Source organism: Ranitomeya variabilis, chromosome 2 (assembly GCF_051348905.1).
Source record: "Ranitomeya variabilis isolate aRanVar5 chromosome 2, aRanVar5.hap1, whole genome shotgun sequence".
Taxonomy (NCBI): domain Eukaryota; kingdom Metazoa; phylum Chordata; class Amphibia; order Anura; family Dendrobatidae; genus Ranitomeya; species Ranitomeya variabilis.
The window spans coordinates 1,080,051,879-1,080,078,939 of NC_135233.1; the positions used below are offsets into that span (position 1 = coordinate 1,080,051,879).

Consider the following 27,061-nt stretch of genomic DNA (forward strand, 5'->3'; position numbering starts at 1 on the left):
GATATCACCTTTATTGCACACTGCAACAGCAGACTAACGAACATTACAGATAGATAATCATGTCTGCGTATCTTGGCAGGCTCTGTGCCAGTCAAACAACAGCTAGATAAAGATGTGTTATTTATTAAACCAATAGAAAATTATGACTTTTTTATATACCTCTTGTAATAAATGCAAAGTGCATTGTGATGTCCTCATCACAGCGTCTTTCAACGCATATGATACCGACCCCTTGGGTTAAAGGGAACCTGTCACCCCCAAAATCGATGGTAAGCTAAGCCCACCAGCATCAGGAGCTTATCTACAGCATTCTGGAATGCTGTAGATAAGCCCCTGATGTATACTGAAAGATGAGAAAAAGAGATTAGATTATACTCACCTGGGCGGACGGTCTGATCCGATGGGTGTCGCGGTCCGGTCCAGGGCCTCCCATCTTCATAGGATGACGTCCTCTTCTGGGCTTCACGCTTCGGCTCCGGCGCAGATGTACTTTGTCTGCCCTGTTGAGGGAAGAGCAAAGTACTGCAGTGCGCAGGTGCCGGGAAAGGTCAGAGAGGCCCGGCGCTTGTGCACTGTAGTACTTTGCTCTGCCCTCAACAGGGCAGACAAAGTACACCTGCGCCGGAGCTGCAGCATGAAGACAAGAAGAGGACGTCATCTGATGAAGATGGGAGGCCCCGGACCGGACCGCGATGCCCATTGGACCGGACCGCCCGCCCAGGTGAGTATAATCTAACCTCTTTTTCTCATTTTTCAGGATACATTTGGGGCTTATCTACAGCATTACAGAATGCTCTAGTTAAGCTCCTGATGCCGATGGGCTTAGCTCACCTTCGATTTTGGGGGTGACAGGTTCCCTTTAAGCATATATCTGGTACCCTGATGTTGATATTTGGTTATGCACTTGGACATTTTGGTACATGAATGCATTAATATGCTTCACACAATTCTTCAGGTTTCAGCCTTACACAGAATAATAATATGAGTAATGAAACATGCTCTATATCTATTTGCTGCTAGTTCTTAAACCTTACCCACACATCCCTTTATAAAGGGAAATTTACCATAATATCTGTTTGCATAAGCCATATACTGCTCAAATACGCAGCACCTCAGTAGGTAGGCAGAATGCCTGGGTACAAAATCTGTGTCTGCAGGCAAAAATTTGGGTCCTTACAAAAAAATGCTGTTGTCTTGGGCAGTTTCTGTAAGGAAATTTTAAGCACGTCTAAGAGACAGACCTCTTCAGGCCGCAGCCTTATACATATTGGAACATAGACATTGCCACGCTAAGGCCTTTACCTGAGCTCTGTAGCATGGCCTGTCACCTGAGTAATACACTCCACAGAGCTCAACACTCTCTGGGACATAGCCTGTAATTACTCCATTGTTGCTCAAAACCATGCCACAGATACATTCTGCCTGGTTGGGTAGTTTCCATAAGAAGTGCGTAGGCTTGTGCAGATTGGACAATGGCACTCCTGTCTCTTTCCATTGAGGAGGCTGCTTCCAAGTAAAATGAGCCATGTACATGTTCCTGACATGGGTTTCAGGCCTGACAGATTGACCACAACACAGGCTGAATTTGGTGTCTGCTAGAATGCAATTTCCTGACATTGATCACACAGCTCTCCCAACTCCTGCATTATATTCACCTTACAGAGGCTTCACCTGCTATGGTTCTATTGGGATCCTGTGGCAAAAATGAACTGTGGACCTTACAAAACACAGGTTTCACAGCACCTGGTGGTGCTCTGAAAAATAAGAGTGATGGCCACATAATGACATGGTTGTTGGTGGTGGCAGGCAAAGTCCAAAATTCATATGGGCATGTTTGACATGGCATTGTAAAGGGATGGGGAATATGTATTCCCCTATCTTGCTAACTATTTGGCATGAGGGAGGGACCTCTCAAATGTAGGAGTGAGAGCTCTCCCAAATGTATGATACAGGACCACCTGAGGGACCTTACTAAACCCAGGATTCACAACACCTGTTGGCACTCTTCAAATTGTAAGTGAGAGCTGCATAATGACATTGGGGGGGACATGGTGGTAGTGCCAGGCAAAGTCCATAATTCATATGGGCACATTTGAAATGGTATTGTAAAGGGATGAGCAATATGTATTCCACTATTTGGAATGAATGAGGGACCTCCAAAATGTAGGAGAGAGAGCCCTCACAATTATTAAAGGAAAAACTAATGTCAAAACACTTCATGTGAACATATGCTAAATGGGAGGCGCAATTTTTTGTGGGGTGTTTATGTAACGTTAAATACATGTAATTATGAAGTAAAAAATGTTTCTTAACATTTATCCCTTTAAAAAAAAAATTTGGTTTGGTAGGTCTTTTTAAAAATAAGTAAAACCCGCGCAATAGTCTGACAACATTATTCCCAGATACCATATGTGAGTCAGAAAGGCATGCAGGCATCCTCTCCATGCTGTTCCCATTTAGTTTTAGATCTTTCCCATCCATTTCAGCTTTTTTCTCAGGTCCCCGACCTGTTTGTTGGGTCAAGCAGAAAAATACTTGGCTTTCCTATTGACTTGCATTGGATTCCTTTTTCGTTACGAATAAATGGATATTAGCAATTATTCGGTAATTATTCCGAAATCAGAATATTTCACTATTTGATCAGCACCACTAAATACATATATAAATAAAAAGAAGAAATACATTATACTCACCTATCACCAAATCCCTGATGCTCTTGCCTCCTATAAAAATGTAAAATAAAAAAATAACATATAGTCACCTTAAAGCCCAATCCCAATACCCATGTCTCCTATAAAAATATAAAAAATAATAATGCACCATATACTTTCCTGTTCGCCGTAGTCACACGGCGACCTCACACATAGAACAAACTAAGAACCTCATGTTCAGCTATATATATTTTGCCCAGCGGCATTAGATCAATGTATGATTTTTGGAGGTGCTGTCCATTCTCTTTTTCAGCATACTACATGATCTGTCTTTTTTTTCCTTTGGATTTGCCCTCTTCCCATTTAGCACAGCTGATTTTAATTAGCAGGAGACTGCAAAGTAAGGGGTCTAGCCTGTCTGCTCTCACTGATGAGCTTGAGGAAGGTGAGCTTTAATGCTCCTTTCATTTGGTGTTGGTGCTATGTGACGGCCTTTGTTGTGGTTTTGTGCTGGTGGGGCGGCGCGATCTGGAATCATGGGGGATTCAGTCTTGCAGCATGGTTGCTGTGAGGCACCAGGTCGTCTGCCCTGCCAGTGCATTGCTGCTGTGGTCGTGGTAAGTGCACAGCTCCGCTTCATTAGGGCGATAGGGACCCATCACGAGGTGTGACGTGGCAGTGGGCTTCATACAGTCTGATCAGAATGTTAAACTAAGAACTTCATGCTCAGTTATATATATTTTTGCCTAGCGGCATTAGATCAATGAATGATTTTTGGAGGTGCTGTCGATTCTCTTTTTCAGCATATCACGTATAGAACAGTCACATTGGGAGATGGGACTGCACTAACCGGCCACCGGTGATATGCTGACAGGAGCATCATCGCTCCCACCTTAGCGCTGAGCTGCTCTGAGAGAGGTCACAAGGGTTCATCAGCTGATGAACTCTGGTAAACTTTCTCACTGCAGCTCAGTGCTGTACACTGCAAGAGGGATAACCTCATGTGTCAGTGTGTAGCTATCCAGCTGTCTTTGAGAAAAGCCACATTAGTTTGATCTGTGACCAAGTTTTGCCGACTTTGAAGATAAATGCTCAGGAAACCGAACATGAATCCTAATGTGCTATGTTTGTGCCGTATTTGAGATTGACGAACATTTTCTGAACAAGTTTGCTCATCTCTATCCATGATTGATGCCATCGTGTGACACTACTGCCTCTTCCTCTGTACTAAGTGATTGTCAATCCTTGTCCAAAACACCGGTGCAGATGCCTCTTCCCCTGCACTAATCCTTACATATTCTGACTTATCATCATCAGGCATTTCCAATTCCTTGTCCCAGCCCAGTGACCAGCTGTCCCTACCCCAGGTCTTGGAATGAAAAGAAAATTTCCAGCCATCCACCCACAGGAACACCCATGCCCATGCCAACACACTTTCTGGAATTGTCTGCTTAACGACCCACATGTAGGCAAATGCTTTTGGCCAGAAGAGCTACATTTCCCTGAAAGCACACTTGGTGAACATTGTGGAGACTGGTGCCAAATCACACCCTGGCATGACATATGTGCTCCCGACATTGAGGATTGCTGGCTTCTTCTTTTATTCTTCTCCACCCCTTACACAAATTCCTACACCCTCTCCTGCTCCTACTCATCCTCTATCTCCAATTTAGTATCTCAGAGCATGTCGTCCACATCAATCAGAAGCTAGAAGCACTGCAAAGCGGCAACAGGCTCAGTGGAAACTTATTTGTATTGGAGACAAACCACACACCATGGCAGAGTTACTTGAAGGAATAACACACCAGACAGATCTATAGATTTTGCTGCTGAACCTCCAATCAGGCATGGTCGTGTCATGGGCATAACCTGGTGGTGGCTGTAAAGCTTGGCAATCCCACACACCTACCATGCTTGGCATGTGCTTAACTTGGTAGTTCAGCAGTTTCTGATGAGTGGGCATGGATGGCTGACATTTATGCAATTTTTCAAGACTTTGAGGACTCCTCGATGGCGCCATAGTCAGCGCAACTATCTGTGCCTACTTAACCAGTTGTGGGTCACAATTAAACATGAAGCTTTGCATGCAAAGCAACTGGGGATGGAGGAAGATATAACACAGAGCATTTGTATCCAGTGCAGCCTCATCTCATCTGCTCAGCATGGATTGGAAATCAATGAGGAAGTGGACACTGATTAAGAGGAAGAGGAGAAACAGGAGCTGTTGGCAAACACAACAGAGGCTAGCAGCTGCACAACCTTTGTCTCATCTCTCCTGTGTTGATGACCTGAGGATGGGAATGAGGAGGAAGAGAGGGAGGAGGAGCACGAGATGGAGAGTCATCATCATGGTGGAGACGGAATATTTTTCTTTTTTTATGAATTGAATGACTCATCCAGTACAGTTTGTTGCATTATGGTGGTAGGTAAAATTTACAAAAGCATACAAAAATATTTCAGGATCAGATATTTTAGGGTATTACATGCTTTCTGGCATATGTTGGTTGTATATAACAATGGAAAAAAGCATTTAAACATTTTGCTGGATTACATTCATCAACCATACAGTATTACGTGTTCTTGGGTAAATTTTGTTGCTATATAAGCATCAAAAAATTGTTCAAAATTTTATTGGTGTTATATTGCTCAATCTTAGACTATTCCATGGTCTGAAGTATATTTCACAGGTATATAAACTTCCCAAAACTTGTTTATAAAATTTATCGGTGTCATACTGCTCACCCATAGGGTATTACATCTACTTGGCTCATTTAGTTGCTATAAAAGCCTCAAAAAACTTGTTCAAAATTTATCAGTATTACATTGCTCATCCATAGGGTATTACATATTCTTGGATAGATTTCATTGGCATATAATCATCAAAAACAAAAAACTTGTTAAAAAATGTATTGGTATTATATTGTTCACCTATAAACTATTCCATGGCCTGGAGTATATTTCCTTGTTATAGGAGTACCAATACATGACAATTTGAACAAAATGTGAATGTGCCCTCCTTTATGTCTAATACAGGGTGTATCTGAGTCACTTACTTTTGGCAGTTCTTCCTTCCATCATAAATCAAACTAAAATTTCCTATTTTTTAATAAATAAAAAAATTTTGGTTTATTTAAATTATATTTTTTTTTATATCCTTTTTCAATTTTGCCTTGTATATACAAGTCATTATACAGGATAAAATGGTTATTAACAATTTTTTCCTGCAAAATCCACTTTCTCGTCAGTATGGAATGTGTTATTGTCACATCTTATAGTGGAGTAAAAGTGTAACCCCATTGTTCTCAGAAGCAATCTGGGAGTCAGAGGATGCTTCCAGGGGGTTTCCCCATGCTGTTCTCTTTCCGTTCGTCTTCCAGAAAAAAGCTCTACTCTCCCATTGACTCCCTTTATACTTGTTAACCACAACAAGCATGTCAATGTTAGAAATTGCTTGGATCGAGCAACGAGCACCCAAGCATTTTAGAGATTTCTCATCCCTATTAAATAGCCAGGATTTAAACTTTCTCTCATCCTGATTGTTATGTAGGGCTTGTGGCCGCTAGTAACAGCTTTATCACCACAGGGACTGCCGGCTAAGCAGCACAGTGACTCATTGGTTAGCATCTTGCCTTTCAGAGCTAGAGTCATGGGTTCTAATCCTTCCAAGAACATCATCTGCAAGAAGTTTACGTGGGTTTCTTTTGAATTCTTATTTTTTTTCCAAAGACACATTAATAAGAAATTTAGTTTGTGAGCCCTACTGGGACAGCAGTGCTGATATATGTAAAGTGCTGCAGAATTAATAAGCAAATAAAATAAATAAAATAGGTGCCCATGGGAGCACATGAATGTGCCTGTAATAATCTTTATAGCAGTCTGGAGGACCATACTTTGCTTCTTCAGTATTAGCCATTAGCTTTTATTATAAAAAAAAATACAGATCATTTCATAAATTTTACTGTTCACAGTTCCTAACAATTATTTACATATATTATATTAATATTATTTATTATATGTTTATTTTGGACATTAACAATGTATTTTTTTCATGCTCATTTCATGGCATTCAACCCAAAACCTGCAGCCTGCGCATTCAATGCAGTTAATTCTCTGCAGTGTATATTGCAGATCCTAAACATGAACCATAAGGGCATCCAAAATGTAACCAATAATGTAAACATAGACTGATTTTATACCTTTGTATGCAAATTAGAGCTCAGTACCAGAAAACTTTGCTGTTTTTTAGATGGACATAGTCAGCCACTTTCAAGCCTGAAAGTCATGGACTTTGATATTAATGATCTAGCCATAGAGTAAGTCTTCACTATCAGATAAGTGGAGGTGCAACACCTAGAACCCCTCAAAATAAAGATTATTATTATCTGCGTGCTGTTGTAAAATACATAGTGCATGGAGCTAAAACACTATAGTGACATACACTGTTTACTGGCCATACTAAGGTACCTCAGCTAATATGTACAGGGGCTTCTCACAAAATTAGAAAATCATCAAAATGTAATTTATTACAGTTCTTCAATACAAACAGTGAAAGTGATATTATATAGAGTCACTACAAACAGTGATCTATTTCACATGTTTATTTCCGTTAATGTTCATGATTGTGGCTTACAGTCCTAGGCCCCCTCCTCTTCTCTTTGTATACGGCCCCTATTGGACAAACAATCAGTACATTTGGTTTCCAGTACCAACTCTAAGCTGACGACACCCAATTATACACTTCTCCTGTTATCACGCCAACCTTTTTAGAAAACACCAGTGATTGTCTTACCGCTGTCTCTAACATCATGTCCTCCCTCTATCTGAAACTGAACTTGTCAAAAACTGAACTCCTCATGTTCTCTCCCTCTACTAACATACCTTTGCCTGACATTTCCATCTCCATGTGTGGTTCCACTATTACTCCAAAGCAACATGCCCGCTGCCTTGGGGTCATCCTTGATTCCGAGCTTTCATTCACCCCCCACATCTGATCACTGGCTCGCTCTTCTTATCTGCATCTCAAAAACATTTCTAGGTTTCACCCTTTTCTTACTTTCGACTCTGCAAAAACTCTTACTGTTTCTCTTATTCATTCTCGTCTGGACTATTGTAACTCTCTACTAATCGGCCTCCCTCTTACCAAACTCTCCCCGCTCCAATCTGTCCTGAATGCTGCAGCCAGGATCATATTCCTCACCAATCGTTACACCGATGCCTCTACCTTGTGACAGTCATTATATTGGCTACCCATCAACTCCAGAATCCAGTACAAAACTACTACCCTCATCCACAAAGCACTCCATGGCTCAGCACCACCCTACATCTCCTCTCTGGTCTCAGTCTACCACCCTACCCATGCCCTCCGCTCCGCTAATGACCTCAGGTTAGCATCCTCAATAATCAGAACCTCCCACCATGGGGTTAAGGTCAGGAGAGTTTGCTGCCAATCAAGCCCAGTGATACTGTTGTTTGTAAACCAGGTATTGGTACTTTTGGCAGTGAGGACAGGGGCCAAGTCCTGCTGGAGAATGAAATTTCCTTCTCCAAAAAGCTTGTCAGCAGAGGAAAGCATGAAGTGCTCTAAAATTTCCTGGTAGATGGCTGCGCTGACTTAGGTCTTGATAAATCACAGTGAACCTACACCAGCTGATTACATGGCTCCCCAAACCATCACTGATTTTGGATACTTCACACTAGACCTCCAGCAGCTTGGATTGTGGCCTCTCCACTCTTCCTCCAGACTCTGGGACCTTGATTTCCAAATGAAATGCAAAATTTACTTTCATCTGAAAACAACACCTTGGACCACTGGCCACAGTCCGGTTCTTTTTCTCCTTGTCCCAGGTAAGACGCTTCAGGCGTTGTCTATTGGCCATGAGTGGCTTGAAACAAGGAATGAGACACTTGTAGCCCATGTCCTGGATACGTCTGTGTGTGGCGGCTCTTGAAGCAATGACGCCAGCAGCAGTCCACTCCTTGTGACTCTCCCCAAACTTCTGAATGGATTTTTCTTAACAATCCTATCAAGGCGGCGGTTATCCCGGTTACTTGTGCACCTTTCTCTACCACACTTTTTCCTTCCACTCAACGTTCCAATAATATACTTGGATACAGCACTCTGAACAGCCGGCTTCTTTACCAATGACCTTTTGTGGCTTACCCTCCTTGTGTAGTGTGTCAATAACTGCCTTCTGGACATCTGTAAGGTCAGCAGTCTTCCCCATGATTGCGGAGCTACTGAAACAGACTAAGGGACCTTTATAAATGCTTAGGAGCCTTTGCAGGTGTTTTTTGTTAATTATTCTAATTTACTGAGATAATGACTTTTGGGTTTTCATTGGCTGTAAGCCGTAATCATCAACTTTAACAGAAATAAACACTTGAAATAGATCACTCTGTTTATAATGACTCTATATAATATATGAGTTTCACTTTTTTTTTTTTTAGAACTGAAATAAATTAACTTTTTGATGATATTATAATTTTGTGAGAAGTGCCTGTATGTGCAGTACTTGCAATTGGCCTCTACCCAGTGAACAGCACTGTGCTATTCTTCCTCTGTATATTGTGCTCATTGGGCCAGTGCAGGGGTTGCAAACAGTCATTTATAAAGGTACCAGCTGACCCCCACTAATCTGATATTGATGACCTTTCTTAAGGATAAACCATCAATAGATGCACTGGCAGAGGGCACTTTGTGGAGAACCTTTTTCAATAATAGCTATTATTTTTATAAGAATTTTCATGTGATTAATTATACAGTCTTATATATATTTCCATTAGGATCTTAGTGCTTATAGTAAAGTTTTAAGAATGTAACCAATGCCCGAGTGATTCATGAATAGCTAACGATAGGAAAGATTTCTTAAGAAGTTAGAGCTTGCAGTAAGGCAAGCTTCCTTATACGCCTGCACTAGTTTCGACAACAGACATGTTAGAAAATAACCAGCTTCCATTGTTTTCTGCTGGTATTTGCTATAAAAACAGTTGCAAATTTACAGTAGACAGATACCCTACTGCCATCTTCACATAGGTGATTTGTGGTTGTCTCGTTGCATGCAAGAAATAAACCTTGCTGCAAACGCAGATGTTTCCAGTCTATGACTGGTTAATAGAAACTCCCCTGACAATGACATAGAACAGGTCTATGTCAATAGTGATTGAAAGTCTAGCCTATCTGCGAGATATGGCACAGATCTCAAAAGGTTTGGGTGAGTTTGTAGACCCCAGTGCAGGGGTGAGGTCCAGTTTGGCTCCAGGTATGGGCTGGAAAGTGAAATTTTGTAATAATGTTGTAAAGAACAAGAACAGCTCCATCTTAGCCAAGGTTTCTCCAGCACAGCTTCGTTTACCTGGGGACAAGAACAGAAAATATAATTAGAAGATGGTAGATTATTTGAGATCCCAACTGGACGGAAATAAGATTTTAGAAACATTTGGATAAAGATTTGGATCTGTTGTGATTGACAATCGAAATGGGAAGTTAAACAGCTTAACTCATATCATTAACGTGACTCTGATAGTATATTTCCTATAGTAGAGCTGTCCACAACACCCGACTCACACCTACATGATCTCTGTCCAACCCTCTTCTGACAATTTCTAAGATGGCGCCCCAGATGCACTGATGAATTGAAACCCTAGATTAAAAAATATTCCTACAGTACTTGCTTACCATGTATTGGTTTCTCGGTGACCAATGATGGCCATAATAGTTCAGCCTCTCTTCTCCTTTTCTCCCTCCTTTGTTTCCTTTACCGTTTAGGTATCACATATAGTACATCTCCTACAATGTGCTCCCTAGAGTCACTACATCCACATTGTGGGTTATTGCTACCTAAGTTTGATAATGTTAAGGATCTGGTCAATCTCTTGACTCATGAGATTGTACTTGCTGAATCCTTACCCTTCTAAATAAAAATTTTTGAAATAACGAAACACACATTTAGTATCACTGCGTCTGTAGTAGTCTAATCTGTCAAAATAACAAAAATAATTGACCCAATTGGTAAATGTCATGAAAAAAAAATCCAAAAAACTAATTGCATTTTTATTTTGCCACCACCACCTGAATAAAAGTGCAATAGGAAGTGATCAAAAAATCCTATCCCCATAAAATGGTATCAATAATAGTGTCAGTTTGCCGTGCCAAAACAAGCCCTCGCCTACTGTACCTCTATTAGCAGAAAATCGAAAACATTATGGGTCAAGAAAAATGGTGACACAAGCTAGAAATGATACAAATTTGGTAAAGCCTTAATTGTGTTTACCTGGAAAAAAAATGTATTGACAAGTAATTTTTTTATAACAGTGAATGCCGTACAAGAAAAAAAATAATTGCGTCTTTTTTTTCTTTTGAACAATATCACCTCACTTGGATTTTTTCTGGTTTTAAAGTGCATTGATTGGTAAAAATAACTGTCATTCAAAACTAAATATCGTCTCACGATAAACAAGCCACGTTTTTCCATACGCTTTTGGCTGTGGGGATGGAAAAGTAAAAAAAAAGTAATAGCTTTTGAAAAAAACAGAAGAAAAAACGAAAGCACAAAATCTGAAAATCACCTGGTCAGCTAGAGGTTAAAGAATATAATTTAATAAATTGTAAAATTGCCTGTTGAATAAGAAATGTACAGGGTAATGTAGGTCATCTAGGCTTACCTGACACCCCCGTTCACTAACAATTGCTACGCTACATTGTTATACACTGATTTTTGTAAATCATTCTACCCAGATAATATCTTCTTTTAAACATTATTCTAGCTGTAGAAATAGGGAAAAAACACGTCATGGTGAAATCGAAAAATTACAAAATGTGTGCTGGAAAAAAAAGAAGCAAATAGTTAACGCAGTGTTAAAATCATACTGCAAAGGTGAAGAGTTCTAACAGCTGTGCACAAGTCTAATGAGACTGGGTCATCTAGACTTTTATGAAATAATCCCCCCTGAGAAATTCCAGGACAGTCTGTAAAAATAAGGCACTTTCTTGACCTGTACATAAAAAAAAAAAATTAAAGACGACCATGAGAAACTTATACAGAATATTTTGACTGTAGTTATCAATTTACGGTGGATGCAGCTGAGGTCTTCATATCGGAATTATGGGCGGTAGACATCACTTATTGTTAGGGCTGGCGGAATGCACCGAGTAAATATAGAGATGTTATTTGGTGCGTTCGCAGCCCGGGGTCCACCGTGCAGGAAAAGAACCTGCTGCTGGCAAACAGCGGCACTATATGGCGGTAGAAGCGATCTATGTTGCTTCACAGAGTCGCTATAAGGCCGGGGACACACTTAACGTATAAAAATACGGTCCATTTTTCACGGACGAGAATCGCACAAATGTTTCAAAAACAGTGATCCGTGTGCAGTGCGAGTATGCGATTTCCTCGCATCAAATGATCCGTGTGACATCCGTACGGCGAGATTTTCTCGCAGGCTTGCAAAACCGACATCTAATGGATTTATGTGCTCAGATGTTCGGTAAAACATATATACAGTATATATATATATATATATATATATATATATATATATATATATATATATATATGTCATTGAGACACATATATATATATTCTGTATTTATACTTCATTCAGTGCGATATCTGTGAAAAGCCGGTAATTCAATTGCCGGCTTTTCATTTCTCCTGCACAAACCCGACAGGATATGAGACATGGTTTACATACAGTAAACAATCTCATATCCCCCTTTTTTTTTGCATATTCCACACTACTAATGTTAGTAGTGTGGATGTGCAAAATGTGGGCGCTGTAGCTGCTCAAATAAAGGGTTAAATGGCGGAAAAAATTGGCGTGGGCAATTTTCTCCGCCAGAATGGTAAAGCCAGTGACTGAGGGCAGATATTAATAGCCAGGAGAGGGTCCATGGTTATTGGCCCCCCCGTGGCTAAAAACATCTGCCCCCAGCCACCCCAGAAAAGGCACATCTGGAAGATGCGCCTATTCCGGCACTTGGCCACTCTCTTCCCACTCCCGTGGAGCGGTGGGATATGGGATAATGAAGGGTTAATGCCACCTTGCTATTGTAAGGTGACATTAAGCCAGATTAATAATGGAGAGGCGTCAATTATGACACCTATCCATTATTAATCCAATTGTTTGAAAGGGTTAAAAAACACACACACACGATTAAAAAGGATTTTAATGAAATAAACACACCGGTTGTTTTAGTATTTTATTGTTCTCTCAATCCATTTGCAAACCCTCGCTTGGCAAAATAATAAACGCACAAGATACATACCCTCAGATGAACTGTCACGTCCCACGAGGTAATCCATCTGAAGGGGTTAATTATTTTACAGGCAGGAGCTGCGCTAATGCACTCGCTCGTGTCTGTAATCTCCGGGGAATGAAAGAAATCTGAGTGATCTGTACTTACATTGAGTTGCGGTGAGGCGCCCTCTGGTGGATGAACTCATATGAACTCGAGCGTGGGAACTTTTCCAAGGCTGCAGTTCATGAGAACATCCACCAGAGGGCGTCTCACCACAACTCAATGTAAGTACAGATCACTCAGATTTCCTTCATTACCCGGGGATTACAACCACGAGCGAGTGCATTAGTGCAGCTCATGGCTGTAAAATAATTAACCCCTTCAGATGGATTACCGCGTGGGACGTGACGGTTCACCTGAGGGTATGTATCTTGTGCGTTTATTATTTTGCCAAGCGAGGGTTTGCAAATGGATTGGGAGAACAATAAAATATTTTAAAAACCGCTGTGTTTATTTCATTAAAATACTTTTAAATAATGTGTGTGTGTGTGTGTTTTATTAACCATTTCGTACTATTGTATTAATAATGGATAGGTGTCATAATTGACGCCTCTCCATTATTAATCTGGCTTAATGTCACCTTACAATAGCAAGGTGGCATTAAAGGGAACCTGTCACCACGTTTTTGGAAGATGGGATAAAAATAGCGTTAAATAGGGGCAGAGGTTGGCATTACATTAGTGTGTGTGTTATGCGTTTATTACCCACCTAAGTTGCCGAAATAACTTTGCAAAGTCTCCGTTTTCGCCTGTCAATCAGGCTGGTCAGGTCACATGGGCGTGGTGTCTTCACCCAGATTTGGCGTAGTTTTCCGTTGGTGGCGTAGTGGTGTGCGCATGCCCAAAGTCCGGAATCCTCTTCCAGGGGATTTAAAATAGCGCGGTGTTCGTTATTGCATTGGTGATCGGTGGGCGCGGCCATCTTCCTTTGGCCGCGCGTGCGCAGAAGCGGCGCTCTGCTGGCCGCGGCTTCAGGAAAATGGCCGCGGGATGCCGCGCGTGCGCAGATGGATATCGCGGCGGCCATTTTCCTGAAGCCGCGGCCAGCAGAGCGCCGCTTCTGCGCACGCGCGGCCAAAGGAAGATGGCCGCGCCCACCGATCACCAATGCAATAACGAACACCGCGCTATTTTAAATCCCCTGGAAGAGGATTCCGGACTTTGGGCATGCGCACACCACTACGCCACCAACGGAAAACTACGCCAAATCTGGGGGAAGACAACGCCCATGCGACCTGACCAGCCTGATTGACAGGCGAAAACGGAGACTTTGCAAAGTTATTTCGGCAACTTAGGTGGGTAATAAACGCATAACACACACACTAATGTAACGCCCACCTCTGCCCCTATTTAACGCTATTTTTATCCCATCTTCCAAAAACGTGGTGACAGGTTCCCTTTAACCCTTCATTATCCCATATCCCACCGCTACACGGGAGTGGGAAGAGAGTGGCCAAGTGCCAGAATAGGCGCATCTTCCAGATGTGCCTTTTCTGGGGTGGCTGGGGGCAGATGTTTTTAGCCAAGGGGGGCCAATAACCATGGACCCTCTCCTGGCTATTAATATCTGCCCTCAGTCACTGGCTTTACCATTCTGGCGGAGAAAATTGCGCGGGAGCCCACGCCAATTTTTTCCGCCATTTAACCCTTTATTTGAGCAGCTACAGCGGCCAAATTTTGCACATCCACACTACTAACATTAGTAGTGTGGAATATGCAAAAAAAAAGGGGATATGAGATGGTTTACTGTATGAAAACCATGTCTCATATCCTGTCGGGTTTGTGCAGGAGAAATGAAAAGCCGGCAATTGAATTACCGGCTTTTCAATAGAACACCGCTGCGTATTTCTCGCAATGCACATGCATGGTCCGTGTGTAATCCGATTTTTTCTCGCACCCATAGACTTGCATTGGCGAGTCTCGGCCGAGATATGCTGACAATCTGTTGTGAACTGTGTTTCTGGGCTCCCTCTGGTGGTCACTAACGGTATTGTGTTAGGCATGTCTTGTTGCAGGCCTGAGCTCCAGCTGTGTCGTTAAGCAGCGGGTGTTCCCTATTTAAGTCTCCTCTGGACTCAGTCTCTTACCTGGCATCGTTGTATCCAGACCTATTTGGTCTCCTCCGGATTCCTTTCAGTCTGTCTCATGCAAGAAAAGCTAAGTCCGTTTTGAATAATTTGGATCGTTTGCATTTTTCTGTGTTTTTGTCCAGCTTGCTTATATTTGATTTTCTGGCTCGCTGGAAGCTCTAAGGGTGCTGATGTTCTCCCCCCGCACCGTCAGTCGGTGTGGGGGTTCTTGAATGTTCAGCGTGGATGTTTTTGTAGGGTTTTCTGCTGATCAGGACGACTGGGTTACCTTTTTGCCACTGGCCGAGTTTGCCCTTAATAATCGGGCTAGTTCTGCCACTTTGGTTTCACCCTTTTTCTGCAACTCTGGTTTTCATCCTCGTTTCTCCTCGGGCCAGGTTGAACCTTCTGACTGTCCTGGGGTTGATTCTGTGGTGGCTAGGTTGCAGCGGATTTGGAACCATGTGGTGGACAATTTGAGATTGTCACAAGACAAGGCCCAGCGTTTTGCCAACCGCCGCCGCGGTGTGGGTCCCCGACTTTGTGTTGGGGATTTGGTTTGGTTGTCTTCTCGGCATGTTCCTTTGAAAGTCTCCTCTCCTAAGTTCAAGCCTCGCTTTAACGGTCCTTATAAGATTTTGGAAATCCTTAACCCGGTGTCTTTTTGCTTGGACCTCCCAGCGTCATTTGCTATTCATAATGTGTTCCATAGGTCCTTGTTGCGGTGGTACGTGGTGCCTATGGTTCCTGCTGTTGAGCCTCCTGCCCCGGTTTTGGTTGAGGGCGAGTTGGAGTACGTGGTGGAGAAGATTCTGGATTCTCGTATCTCTAGACGGAAGCTCCAGTATTTAGTTAAGTGGAAAGGCTATGGTCAGGAGGATAATTCCTGGGTTGTCGCCTCTGATGTTCATGCGGCTGATTTGGTTCATGCCTTTCATGCTGCTCATCCTGATCGCCCTGGGGGTCTTGGTGAGGGTTCGGTGACCCCTCCTCAAGGGGGGGGTACTGTTGTGAACTGTGTTTCTGGGCTCCCTCTGGTGGTCACTAACGGTATTGTGTTAGGCATGTCTTGTTGCAGGCCTGAGCTCCATCTGTGTCGTTAAGCAGCGGGTGTTCCCTATTTAAGTCTCCTCTGGACTCAGTCTCTTGCCTGGCATCGTTGTATCCAGACCTATTTGGTCTCCTCCGGATTCCTTTCAGTCTGTCTCATGCAAGAAAAGCTAAGTCTGTTTTGAACAATTTGGATCATTTGCATTTTTCAGTGTTTTTGTCCAGCTTGCTTATATTTGATTTTCTGGCTCGCTGGAAGCTCTAAGGGTGCTGATGTTCTCCCCCCGCACCGTCAGTCGGTGTGGGGGTTCTTGAATGTTCAGCGTGGATGTTTTTGTAGGGTTTTCTGCTGACCGCATAGTCCACTATCCATTTTCTGCCTATCTAGACTAGTGGGCCTCACTTTGCTGAAATCTAGTTCATCTCTACGTTTGTGTTTTCTTCTTGCCTCACCGTTATTATTTGTTGGGGGCTTTCTATATCTTTGGGGTTCAATTTCTCTGGAGGCAAGTGAGGTCTTATTTTCCCTCTAGGGGTAGACAGTTCTCCGGCTGGCTCGAGACGTCTAGAACCAACGTAGGCACGTTCACCGGCTGCTTCTAGTTGTTTGTGTTAGGATCAGGTATGCGGTTAGCCCAGTTTCCACCTCCCTAGAGCAGTATTTATTTTGTTGCTATCTTGCCGGAATATCAGAGATCCTCTGCCATTGGGATCATAACACAATCGCAGCATGCTGCGAGTTCCCTCGGATCCGAAAAACGGTAGAGAAAATATCGGATGATGGGAGCTGGACCATAGATTAACATTGGGCCGAGTGCTATGCGATTTTTTATCGCATAGCACTCGTCCGTATTACGGTCTAGTGTGACCCCGGCCTAAAGAAAGGACTGTGTCCTGTTAAACACCACAGGAATACACAGTAACTGTTGAGCAGATAGCAGCTTGTGGTCACGCAGTCAAGGAGGCAAAACACACAATCTCCTCACCGGAGGTGCCGGTATTCTAAGTGGCTTATTTCAGCCGGGTCCCTGAATCCACACAAGCGTGACCACATTGGCGCAATACTCATAACATGCATTGATACTACCGTGCGGCCATGCGAGCCTTATATAGCTGCAGCAAGTACAAGACCTTCCTAAAAGGACCAATGAGAGGCTGCCACAGAGCCTGAGCACCTTCAGGACCTTCCTGGAGAACCAATGGGCTTTGCTGCAGTATCCAAGCATGTGATCCTCGATCTCCAATGAGAGATCTTACCCTGGGCATGCTCAGAAGGAGAAAAGTAGGACTTAGTCCCAAAAGCATCTGCTCACCGTTGCCCAGCACTGGCTTCAATGGCAGAAGCTGGAAAAGCAGCAGTAACCCTTTGCACAGAGTCAGACTGAGCGAGACGCTGGGACCGACATCTCTGCTGAGCAGGCTCCACTGCGGCAGGAGAAGAATGGGAGACCGCAGCAGAGATGGCCCGAGATTCCCCCTGTGCAGAGGTGGGAACTCGACCCCTAACACCACCCCCCCTGGACCTCGCTACGCCCGAAGGCAGCAATGAGCTGCGGAGCCTGAATGTGCTCAGCAGGCTCCCGGGACCTGTCCTCAGGAACATAACCCTTCCAGTCCACCAAATAAAAATTTTTGTCACGTACCACTTGCACCCCAAAATAGCGTTCACCTCGTAATCGTCTGTAGACGAACCCGATGTCCCGGCAGATGACTCGGAAAACCGAGACATGTATACGGGTTTCAAGAGGGACACATGAAAGGTGTCGGTGATACCCGGGCGTGGTGGAAGGGCTAAACGGTAGACCACAGGGTTAACCTGTTCGAGGACCTTGAAAGGGCCCAAGTAGCGAGGTGCAAACTTAGTGGACTCAACTCGCAGCCTGATGTTATGGGCGGAGAGCCACACCAAGTCGCCAGGAGCAAAGGTTGGAGCGGGGCACCGATGTGCATCGGCGGAGGACCTCATTCTCTCCTTGAAGGCCCGAATGGCATCCTGAGTGTGGTCCCAAATATCCCATGCCTCCACAGCCCAGTCTGCCACCCTGGAGTCAGCGGAGGACACGGGCATAGGCACAGGTACCCGCGGATGCTAAGCATAGTTAAGGAGGAATGGGGTTAGTCCAGTGGAGTCGGCTATGGCGTTGTTCAGCGCAAACTCCGCCCACGGTAGCAGGGAAGCCCAGTCATCCTGCCTGGCTGAGACAAAATGTCGCAGATATGTGACCAAGGTCTGGTTGTCCCTCTCTACCTAGCCATTCCTCTCGGGATGATATGTGTTGTGATTTTGCTTTTTGCTCCCTCTAGTGGTTACTAGTTTTTTTGACTCTGGTTTTTCTGTCATTCCTTTTATCCGCACCTGGGTCGTTAGTTAGGGGTGTTGCTATATAAGCTCCCTGGACCTTCAGTTCAATGCCTGGCAACGTAGTTATCAGAGCTAGTCTGCTGTGCTCTTGTCTACTGATCCTGGTTCCAGTTATATCAGCTAAGTCTGCCTTTTGCTTTTTGCTATTTGTTTTGGTTTTGTATTTTTGTCCAGCTTGTTCCTAATCTATATCCTGACCTTTGCAGGAAGCTCTAGGGGGCTGGTGTTCTCCCCCCGGACCGTTAGACGGTTCGGGGGTTCTTGAATTTCCAGTGTGGATTTTGATAGGGTTTTTGTTGACCATATAAGTTACCTTTCTTTATTCTGCTATCAGTAAGCGGGCCTCTCTGTGCTAAACCTGGTTCATTTCTGTGTTTGTCATTTCCTCTTACCTCACCGTCATTATTTGTGGGGGGCTTCTATCCAGCTTTGGGGTTCCCTTCTCTGGAGGCAAGAAAGGTCTTTGTTTTCCTCTACTAGGGGTAGCTAGATTCTCCGGCTGGCGCGTGTCATCTAGAATCAACGTAGGAATGATCCCCGGCTACTTCTAGTGTTTGCGTTAGGAGTAGATATATGGTCAACCCAGTTACCACTGCCCTATGAGCTGGATTTTTGTATTCTGCAGACTTCCACGTTCCTCTGAGACCCTCGCCATTGGGGTCATAACAGATATGTGGAACAGAGATTCAACTCAATGCTGAGAAGACGACAAAGCTCTCTCCAGAACCGAGACGCAAACTGGGGACCCCGGTCACTGACAATTTTGTCCGGCATACCGTGTAGGCAGAAGAGGTGTTTTATGAACAACGCTGCCAAGGCCCGTGCAGAAGGTAGCCGTGGAAGCAGCACCAAATAAACCATTTTAGAAAAATGATCGGTGATAACCCAAATGATGGTACAGCCACGAGACTTGGGCAAACCCACCACAAAGTCCATCCCGACCATCTCCCAGGGCCTGTCTGCCACTGGCAAGGGATAGAGTAACCCAGCTGGCCGTTGTCGAGGAGACTTATTTTTGGCGCAGGAGACACACACCCGAATATAATCTCCGACATCACAGACCATATGTGGCCACCAGTACGTCCTCGCCAGCAGCTCAGATATCCTCTTTGTCCCAAAGTGTCCACCCACCCTGGATGTATGAGCCCAAGAGAGAACCCCCGGTCGCAAATTAATGGGTGCAAAAGTCTTGCCCGGAGGCACAGACTCCAGCAAAACCAGAGCTACGGTTCTCAAGCTCTCAGAAGGGACAATAAGCCGAGGCTCCCCTTCCTCCTCCTCAGATGACAACGGAGCGAGAGAGGGAGTCAGCACAAATGTTCTTCCCCCCAGCGAGATAATGGAGGTTGAAGTGGAACCGGGAGAAGAACAAGGACCATCTGGCCTGACGAGAATTTAGCCACTGGGCTGTTTGTAAATAAACCAAATTTTTGTGGTCCGTGAAGACCTGGAAGGGAAAGCGAGCCCCCTCCAAAAGATGTCTCCACTCCGAGAAGGCTAACTTCATTGCTAGCAACTCCCTGTCCACGATGGAATAATTCCTCTCCGCTGGTGTGAAGGTCTTGGAGAAGAAGAAGCAAGGATGCTTCTGACCTTGAGCATCCTTTTGGAAGAGGACTGCTCCTGCACCAACGGATGAGGCATCCACCTTCATTATAAACGGCTTATTAACATCGGGACGATGTAGGATCGGAGCGCTAGCAAAATGAGACTTAATAGAAGAAAAAGCCTTGGAGACCTCTTCAGACCATAATTTGGGATTTGCTCCCTTCTTGGTGAGGGCTACCAAGGGAGCTACCAAAGTTGAGAAGTGGGGAATGAACTGACGATAGTAATTTATGAACCCCATAAAGCGCTGCACCGCTTTAAGAGAATGGGGTTCTCCTGCTCAAACATACACTTATCCAACTTTGCATAGAGGGAGTTTGCCCATAAGAGGTCGAAGACTCTGCCAACATCTCTCCGCTGGGAGTCAATATCTGGAGAGAAGATGAGAATATCATCCAAATAGACTACGACTGAGGTGGAGAGCATATCCCGGAAGATATCGTTGACAAAGTCTTGGAAAACGGCTGGGGCATTACAGAGCCCGAAGGGCATCACCAGATACTCATAGTGCCCATCCCTGATATTAAACGCCATCTTCCATTCGTCCCCCTCACGGATGCGAATCAGGTTATAAGCCCTCCGCAGATCTAATTTGGTAAATACCCTTGCTCCCCGTAGCCTATCAAAGAGCTCAGAAATCAGGGGCAACAGGTATTTATTCTTAATGGTGATGGCGTTAAGACCCCTGTAATCTATGCAAGGATGTAATTCTCCGTTCTTCTTCTGCACGAAGAAGAACCCCGCCACCGCAGGTGACACTGACTTCCTAATGAACCCTCTTGCCAAATTCTCCTGGATGTATTGGGACATAGCCTCCATTTACGGGAGAGAGAGGGGATAGACCCATCCCCAAGGAGGTTCTGCTCTAGGCAAGAGATCAATAGGACAGTCATAGGGACGGTGAGGCGGAATGGTCTCCGCAGCCTTTTTGGAGAAGATGTCTGCATAGGACCAATAGCACTTGGGAAGGGAAGAGAGATCTGCGGGTATCTCAGTAGAGGAAACCTGAACACACTCCCTCACACATCTGCCCTTACATGAATCACTCCAACCCAATATCCTCCCAGAGGTCCACTTAATATGTGGGGAGTGGAAATGGAGCCAGGGTATTCCCAGCAGAATCTCGTCCATTCCCTCAGGAAGAACAAGAAGGGAAATAATCTCCTGGTGGGAAGGGGACATAGATAACGTGAAAGGGACAGTCTGGTGTGTGATTTGAGAGGGAAGTGTCGACCCATTCACCACTCTAACAGTCACCGGTTTGGCGAGCATCACCAGAGGTATTGCATGGCGCAGAGCAAAAGTAGAGGACATGAAATTCCCCTCTGCTCCAGAGTCCACACAAAGCTCGACTGTTAGAGAGGATGAGCCTAACTTGATTGTCCTTTTGAAGGACAGCTTGGAGGAAAACGTCGCTGTGTCTAGTGAACCTCCTCCTATGGTTACTAGACACGATCGTTTACCCGATCGCCGTGGACATTTATTTGCATAATGTCCTTGTTGTTGGCAATTTCTACAAACAACGGGTACTTGAGCGGTCCGAGACTTAGGTCCCACTCGAGAAACCTTCATGGCCTCATGGGAGTCGGACGCCTGAATGGAAGATTCTAGAAGTCTGGCAAAGGTGGGAGCCAGCCGAAACCTCTGCCTACACTGGGTCTGCTCTAACCTCCGCTCGTTAAAATGGAGGTCGATGCGGGTAGATACAGCAATGAGCTCCTCCAGTGTGGCGGGAATCTCCCTGGTGGCCAAGGCGTCCTTCACATGGTCTGCCAGTCCTTTCCAGAACACCGGAATAAGGACTTTATCCAGCCACTCAAACTCAGACACCAGAGTCCAGAATTGGATGGCTTACTGGCTGACCATGGCCGAACCCTGTGCTATTGCCAACAATTGGTGCCCGGTATCGTGGGTGACACGAGGTCCCAAAAATACCTGTTTCAGAGCGTTCAGGAAGAGAGGAGCACTCTGCACCACATGATCATTATGCTCCCATAGCGGCGTTGCCCTCTCCAACGCCCTGCCCGACAAAAGGGATAAAATAAAATCCACTTTCGCCCATTCCGTAGGAAAACATGCAGCCAGGAGCTCAAGATGTGTGGAGCACTGACTCACAAATCCCTGACATAGCTTACTGTCACCAGCAAACTTGTCTGGAAGCGGGAGACAGGATAAAGTCGGAGCAGGGGTGGCAGAGGACAAACTAGCTGCAGCTACACTGGCAGCCTGAGCAGCGACTGTGGTAACATCCACAGCTGAGGTTGTGCGCTCTAGAGCCGCCAACCTACCCTCCAGCTGCTGGATGTACCACTGTAGATGCTGATTGTCCGCCATTTACCAGCCAGACCCCAGCGCTAGTATACTGTTAGGGCTGGCGGAACGCACCGAGTAAATATAGAGATGTTATTTGGTGCATTCGCAGCCCAGGGTCCAACGTGCAGGAAAAGAACCTGCTGCTGGCAAACGGCGGCACTATATGGCGGTAGAAGCGATCTCTGTTGCTTCACAGAGTCACTATAAAGAAAGGACTGTGTCCTGTTAAACTCCACAGGAATACACAGTAACTGCTGAGCAGATAGCAGCTTGTGGTCACGCAGTCAAGGAGGCAAACATACAATCTCCTCACCGGAGGAGCCGGTATTCTAGGTGGCTTATTTCAGCCGGGGCCCTGAAACCATATACACAATCTCCTCCCAGGAGGTGCCGGTATTCTAAGTGGCTTATTTCAGCCGGGTCCCTGAATCCACACAAGCGTGACCACATTGGCGCAAAACTCATAACATGCATTGATACTAGCGCATGGCCGTGCGGCCATGCGAACCTTATATAACTGCAGCAAGTACAAGACCTTCCTAGAAGGACCAATGAGAGGCTGACACAGATCCTGAGCACCTTCAGGACCTTCCTGGAGAACCAATGGGCTTTTCTGCAGTATCCAAGCATGTGACCCTTGATCTCCAATGAGAGATCTTACCCTGGGCATGCTCAGAAGGAGAAAAGCAGGACTTAGTCCCAAAAGCGTCTGCTCGCCGTTGCCCAGCATTCGCTTCAATGGCAGAAGCTGGAAAAGCAGCAGTAACCCTTTGCACAGAGTCAGACTGAGCGAGATGCTGGGACCGACGTCTCCGCTGAGCAGGCTCCACTGCGGCAGGAGAAGAATGGGAGACCGCAGCGGATGATGGCCCAAGATTCCCCCTGTGCAGAGGCGGGAACTCGACCCCTAACACTTATCATAATCATTTCTTATGGTATTCCAGTGTGTCTGTAAAAAATAGTGTCTGTCCGTGATTTTTTTAAAAGTGGTTAAAAAAAATTTAAAAATAAGTTGGTGACCCCGCCCCCGAGGTCTCATTCCAGTTTTTAAAAAATGAAAAAAGCACCAATTTCTATGAGTGGTGCAGGATCAGATTTTCATCAGAGTTTAGCTAGTGTGCTCTAATCAGTTTGTTTTAATCACATAATGTAATAGGGCTGTTATGACCCCAATGGCAGAGGGTCTCAGAAATAATTACTAAGTCTGCAAACACAAAAAACCAGCTCATAGGGCAGTGGTAACTGAGCTGACCATATATCTACTCCTAGCACCACAAAAAGCAGCAGCCGGGGAACGTGCCTACGTTGGTTCTAGACGTCTCGCGCCAGCCGGAGAACTAACTACCCCTAGAAGGGAAAAGAAAGACCTTTCTTGCCTCCAGAGAAAAGACCCCAAAAGTTGGATACAAGCCCCCAACAAATAATAACGGTGAGGTAAGAGGAAAAGACAAACGTAAGAATGAGCTAGGTATTTAGCAAAGAGAGGCCCACTAGCTAATAGCAGAATATAGTAAGATGACTTATATGGTCAGCAAAAACCCTATCAAAATATCCACGCTGGATATTCAAGAACCCCTGAACCGTCTAACGGCCCGGGGGGAGAACACCAGCCTTCTAGAGCTTCCAGCAAGGTCAGGAATCACATTTAGTACAAGCTGGACAAAAATGAGAGCAAGCAAATAACCAAAAAACAAAGAAGCAGGACTTAGCTTAATTTTGCACGAACCCGGACCAGCAGACAGGAGCAAACAGAAAGGATCTGATTACAACGATGCCAGGCACTGGACTAAGGATCCAGGAAGCTTATATAGCAACTCCCCTGGACTAACGACCCAGGTGGGTGCCAAACTGAGGAAAGACAATCCCAGAGTCATATCACTAGTAACCACAAGAGGGAGCCAAAAAGTCTAATTCACAACATAGGGCTAATGGAAAAGAGAATTATCTGGGTAGAAAGGCAAAATGAGCAATTGTAAGAAGTAGGGTTGAGCGAAACGGATCGTTCATTTTCATAAGTCGCCGACTTTTGGCAAAGTCGGCGTCTCATGAAACCGAGCCGATCCCAGCGTTGCATCGGCCATGCGGTACGCGACTTTCGCGCCAAAGTCGCGTTTCGATGACGCTAATAGCGCCATTTCTCAGCCAATGAAGGTGGACGCAGAGTGTGGGCAGCGTGATGACATAGATCTCAGTCCCCACCATCTTAGAGAAGGGCATTGCAGCGATTGGCTTGCTTTCTGCCACGTCACAGGGGCTATAAACGGGCGTTCCCGCCGACCGCCATCTTACTGCTGCTGATGTGAGCGTAGGGAGAGGTTGCTGCCGCTTCTTCAGAAGCAGGGATAGTGATAGGCAGGGTACATAAAGCTGCAAACCGCTTGTGCTGCAGCGATTTCCACTGTCCAACACCACCTTTTGTTTGCAGGGACAGTGGAAGCTACATTTTTTTTTCCTCAGCGCTGTCGCTCATTGGGCTGCCCTAGAAGGCTCCCTGACCCTGATAGCTGCGTTGCTGTGCCTGTGTGTACGCCGCTGTGCAAACCAACTGCTTTTTTCAAAGCACAAATCCTGTATTTCCTTCCTTTCTGCACAGCTATCTTGTGTGTTTGTCCACACTTTAGTGTGCAGCAGTCCTTTTTATAGCTGCCTGCCATACTTTTCTGAGATAACTGCAGGGAGATAAATATTGGCAAGTCTGCCTCCATGCCATTGCTGTGGGTGGCATCTCTCTCTCATTGTGTGGCACCGAAAAAAACACTGTGTGATACTTGGCCTTTTTTTTTTTGGCTAAATTCTCCCTTTTCAAAAAAAATAAAAATTAGTGGGAAATAAATAGAGGCAAGTCTGCCTCCGTGCCATTGCTGTGGGTGGCATCTCTCTCTCATTGTGTGCCACCGAAAACCACTGTGTAATACTTGGCCATTTTTTTTTTTTATATAAATTCTCCCTTTTCTAAAAAAAAAATTAGTGGGAGATAAATATTGGCAAGTCTGCCTCCGTGCCATTGCTGTGGGTGGCATCTCTCTCTCATTGTGTGGCACCGAAAAAACCACTGTGTGATACTTGGCCTTTTTTTTTTTTTTTTTTTATATATAAATTCTCCCTTTTCAAAAAAAAAATTAGTGGGAGATAAATATTGGCAAGTCTGCCTCCGTGCCATTGCTGTGGGTGGCATCTCTCTCTCATTGTGTGCCACCGAAAAGCACTGTGTAATACTGGGCCTTTTTTTTTGGGGGGGGGGGTAAATTCTCCCTTTTCAAAAAAAAATAGTTAGTGGGAGATAAATATTGGAAAGTTTGCCTCCGTGCCAGTCCTGTGTGTGCCATCTGTCTCTCATTGTGTGCCACCGAAAAGCACTGTGTAATACTGGGCCTTTTTTTTTGGGGGGGGGGGGTAAATTCTCCCTTTTAAAAAAAAAATAGTTAGTGGGAGATAAATATTGTCAAGTTTGCCTCCGTGCCAGTCCTGTGTGTGCCATCTGTCTCTCATTGTGTGCCACCGAAAAGCACTGTGTAATACTGGGCCTTTTTTGGGGGGGTAAATTCTCCCTTTTAAAAAAAAAATAGTTAGTGGGAGATAAATATTGGCAAGTTTGCCTCTGTGCCAGTCCTGTGTGTGCCATCTGTCTCTCATTGTGTGCCATCGAAAAGCACTGTGTAATACTGGGCTTTTTTTGGGGGGGGTAAATTCTCCCTTTTCAAAAAAAAATAGTTAGTGGGAGATAAATATTGGCAAGTTTGCCTCCATGCCAGCCCTGTGTGTGCCATCTGTCTCTCATTGTGTGCCACCGAAAAGCACTGTGTAATACTGGGCCTTTTTTTGGGGGGGGGGGGTAAATTCTCCCTTTTCAAAAAAAAAATAGTTAGTGGGAGATAAATATTGCCAAGTCTGCTTGAGTGCTGCTCCTGTGTGTGCCATCTGTCTCTAATTATTGGGGCACAGAAAACCTAGTGTGTAACATTGGGCCTGATTTTCCTTTCAGTGTCAGGCACCTATAAAGGTATATATAAATCCTACAGAAGTTTGCGTTCAACTTATAAGTTGTTTTACAGTAACAAATAGCGTTACTTTGGTTACGTTTTGCAAACAATGAGGAAGTCTAGTGGAAGAGGTCGTGGCCGTGGGCGGTCATTGTCAGCTGGTAATGATGGTAGTGGTGGTGGAGCATCAGGTGGTCGTGGGAAAAGCAGTACAGCACCTAAGTCTCGAGTTGTTGAGCCAAAAACGTCATCTGCCTACACAAGGCCTCGAACGCTCTCTTTTCTGGGAGTAGGAAAACCACTTTTGAAGCCGGAGCAGGAGGAACAAGTATTGGCTTTCATTGCTCACTCTGCCTCTAGCTCTTTTGCCTCCTCCTCGGAAAGTGCAAAATGTCAGAGCAGTGCATCATTAGTGGATGCTCCCGGTCAGGAACAAGTCGCTTCCTTGTGTCCTTCACCCAGAACAACAGTGAAGGATGCGTCAGTCGACACAACAGGTTACTCCATGGAGCTCTTTACACATACCGTTCCTGGGTTAGACAGTGAAACAGTTAACAGGCCATGCCCATTATAAGTTGAATCGGACATGGAGTGCACAGATGCACAGCCACAGCCAGATTACTATGCTGTTCCTTTGACTCAGACCAGAACATTGCCCTCGCAGTGTACTGAGGCAGAATCAAACCCAGCGGAGACTATGGTGCCCCGTGACGAACGCTATACCACCGGCTT

The 27,061-nt window shown here is 44.9% G+C and overlaps 1 protein-coding gene across 6 annotated transcripts in view; it reads right to left on the reverse strand.

Moving 5' to 3' along the window:
• Nucleotides 1–5,406: 5,406 nt before the first annotated feature.
• Nucleotides 5,407–27,061, reverse strand: part of LOC143808723 (cytochrome P450 2B11-like) — a 42,780-nt gene continuing 21,125 nt past the window's right edge. For all 6 annotated transcript variants that reach the window (XM_077291659.1, XM_077291663.1, XM_077291658.1 and 3 more), the window contains one exon: nt 5,407–10,003. In XM_077291659.1, the coding sequence (XP_077147774.1) occupies nt 9,825–10,003 (179 nt within the window). In that variant the 3' untranslated portion in view covers nt 5,407–9,824. The remainder of the gene's footprint in view (nt 10,004–27,061) is intronic.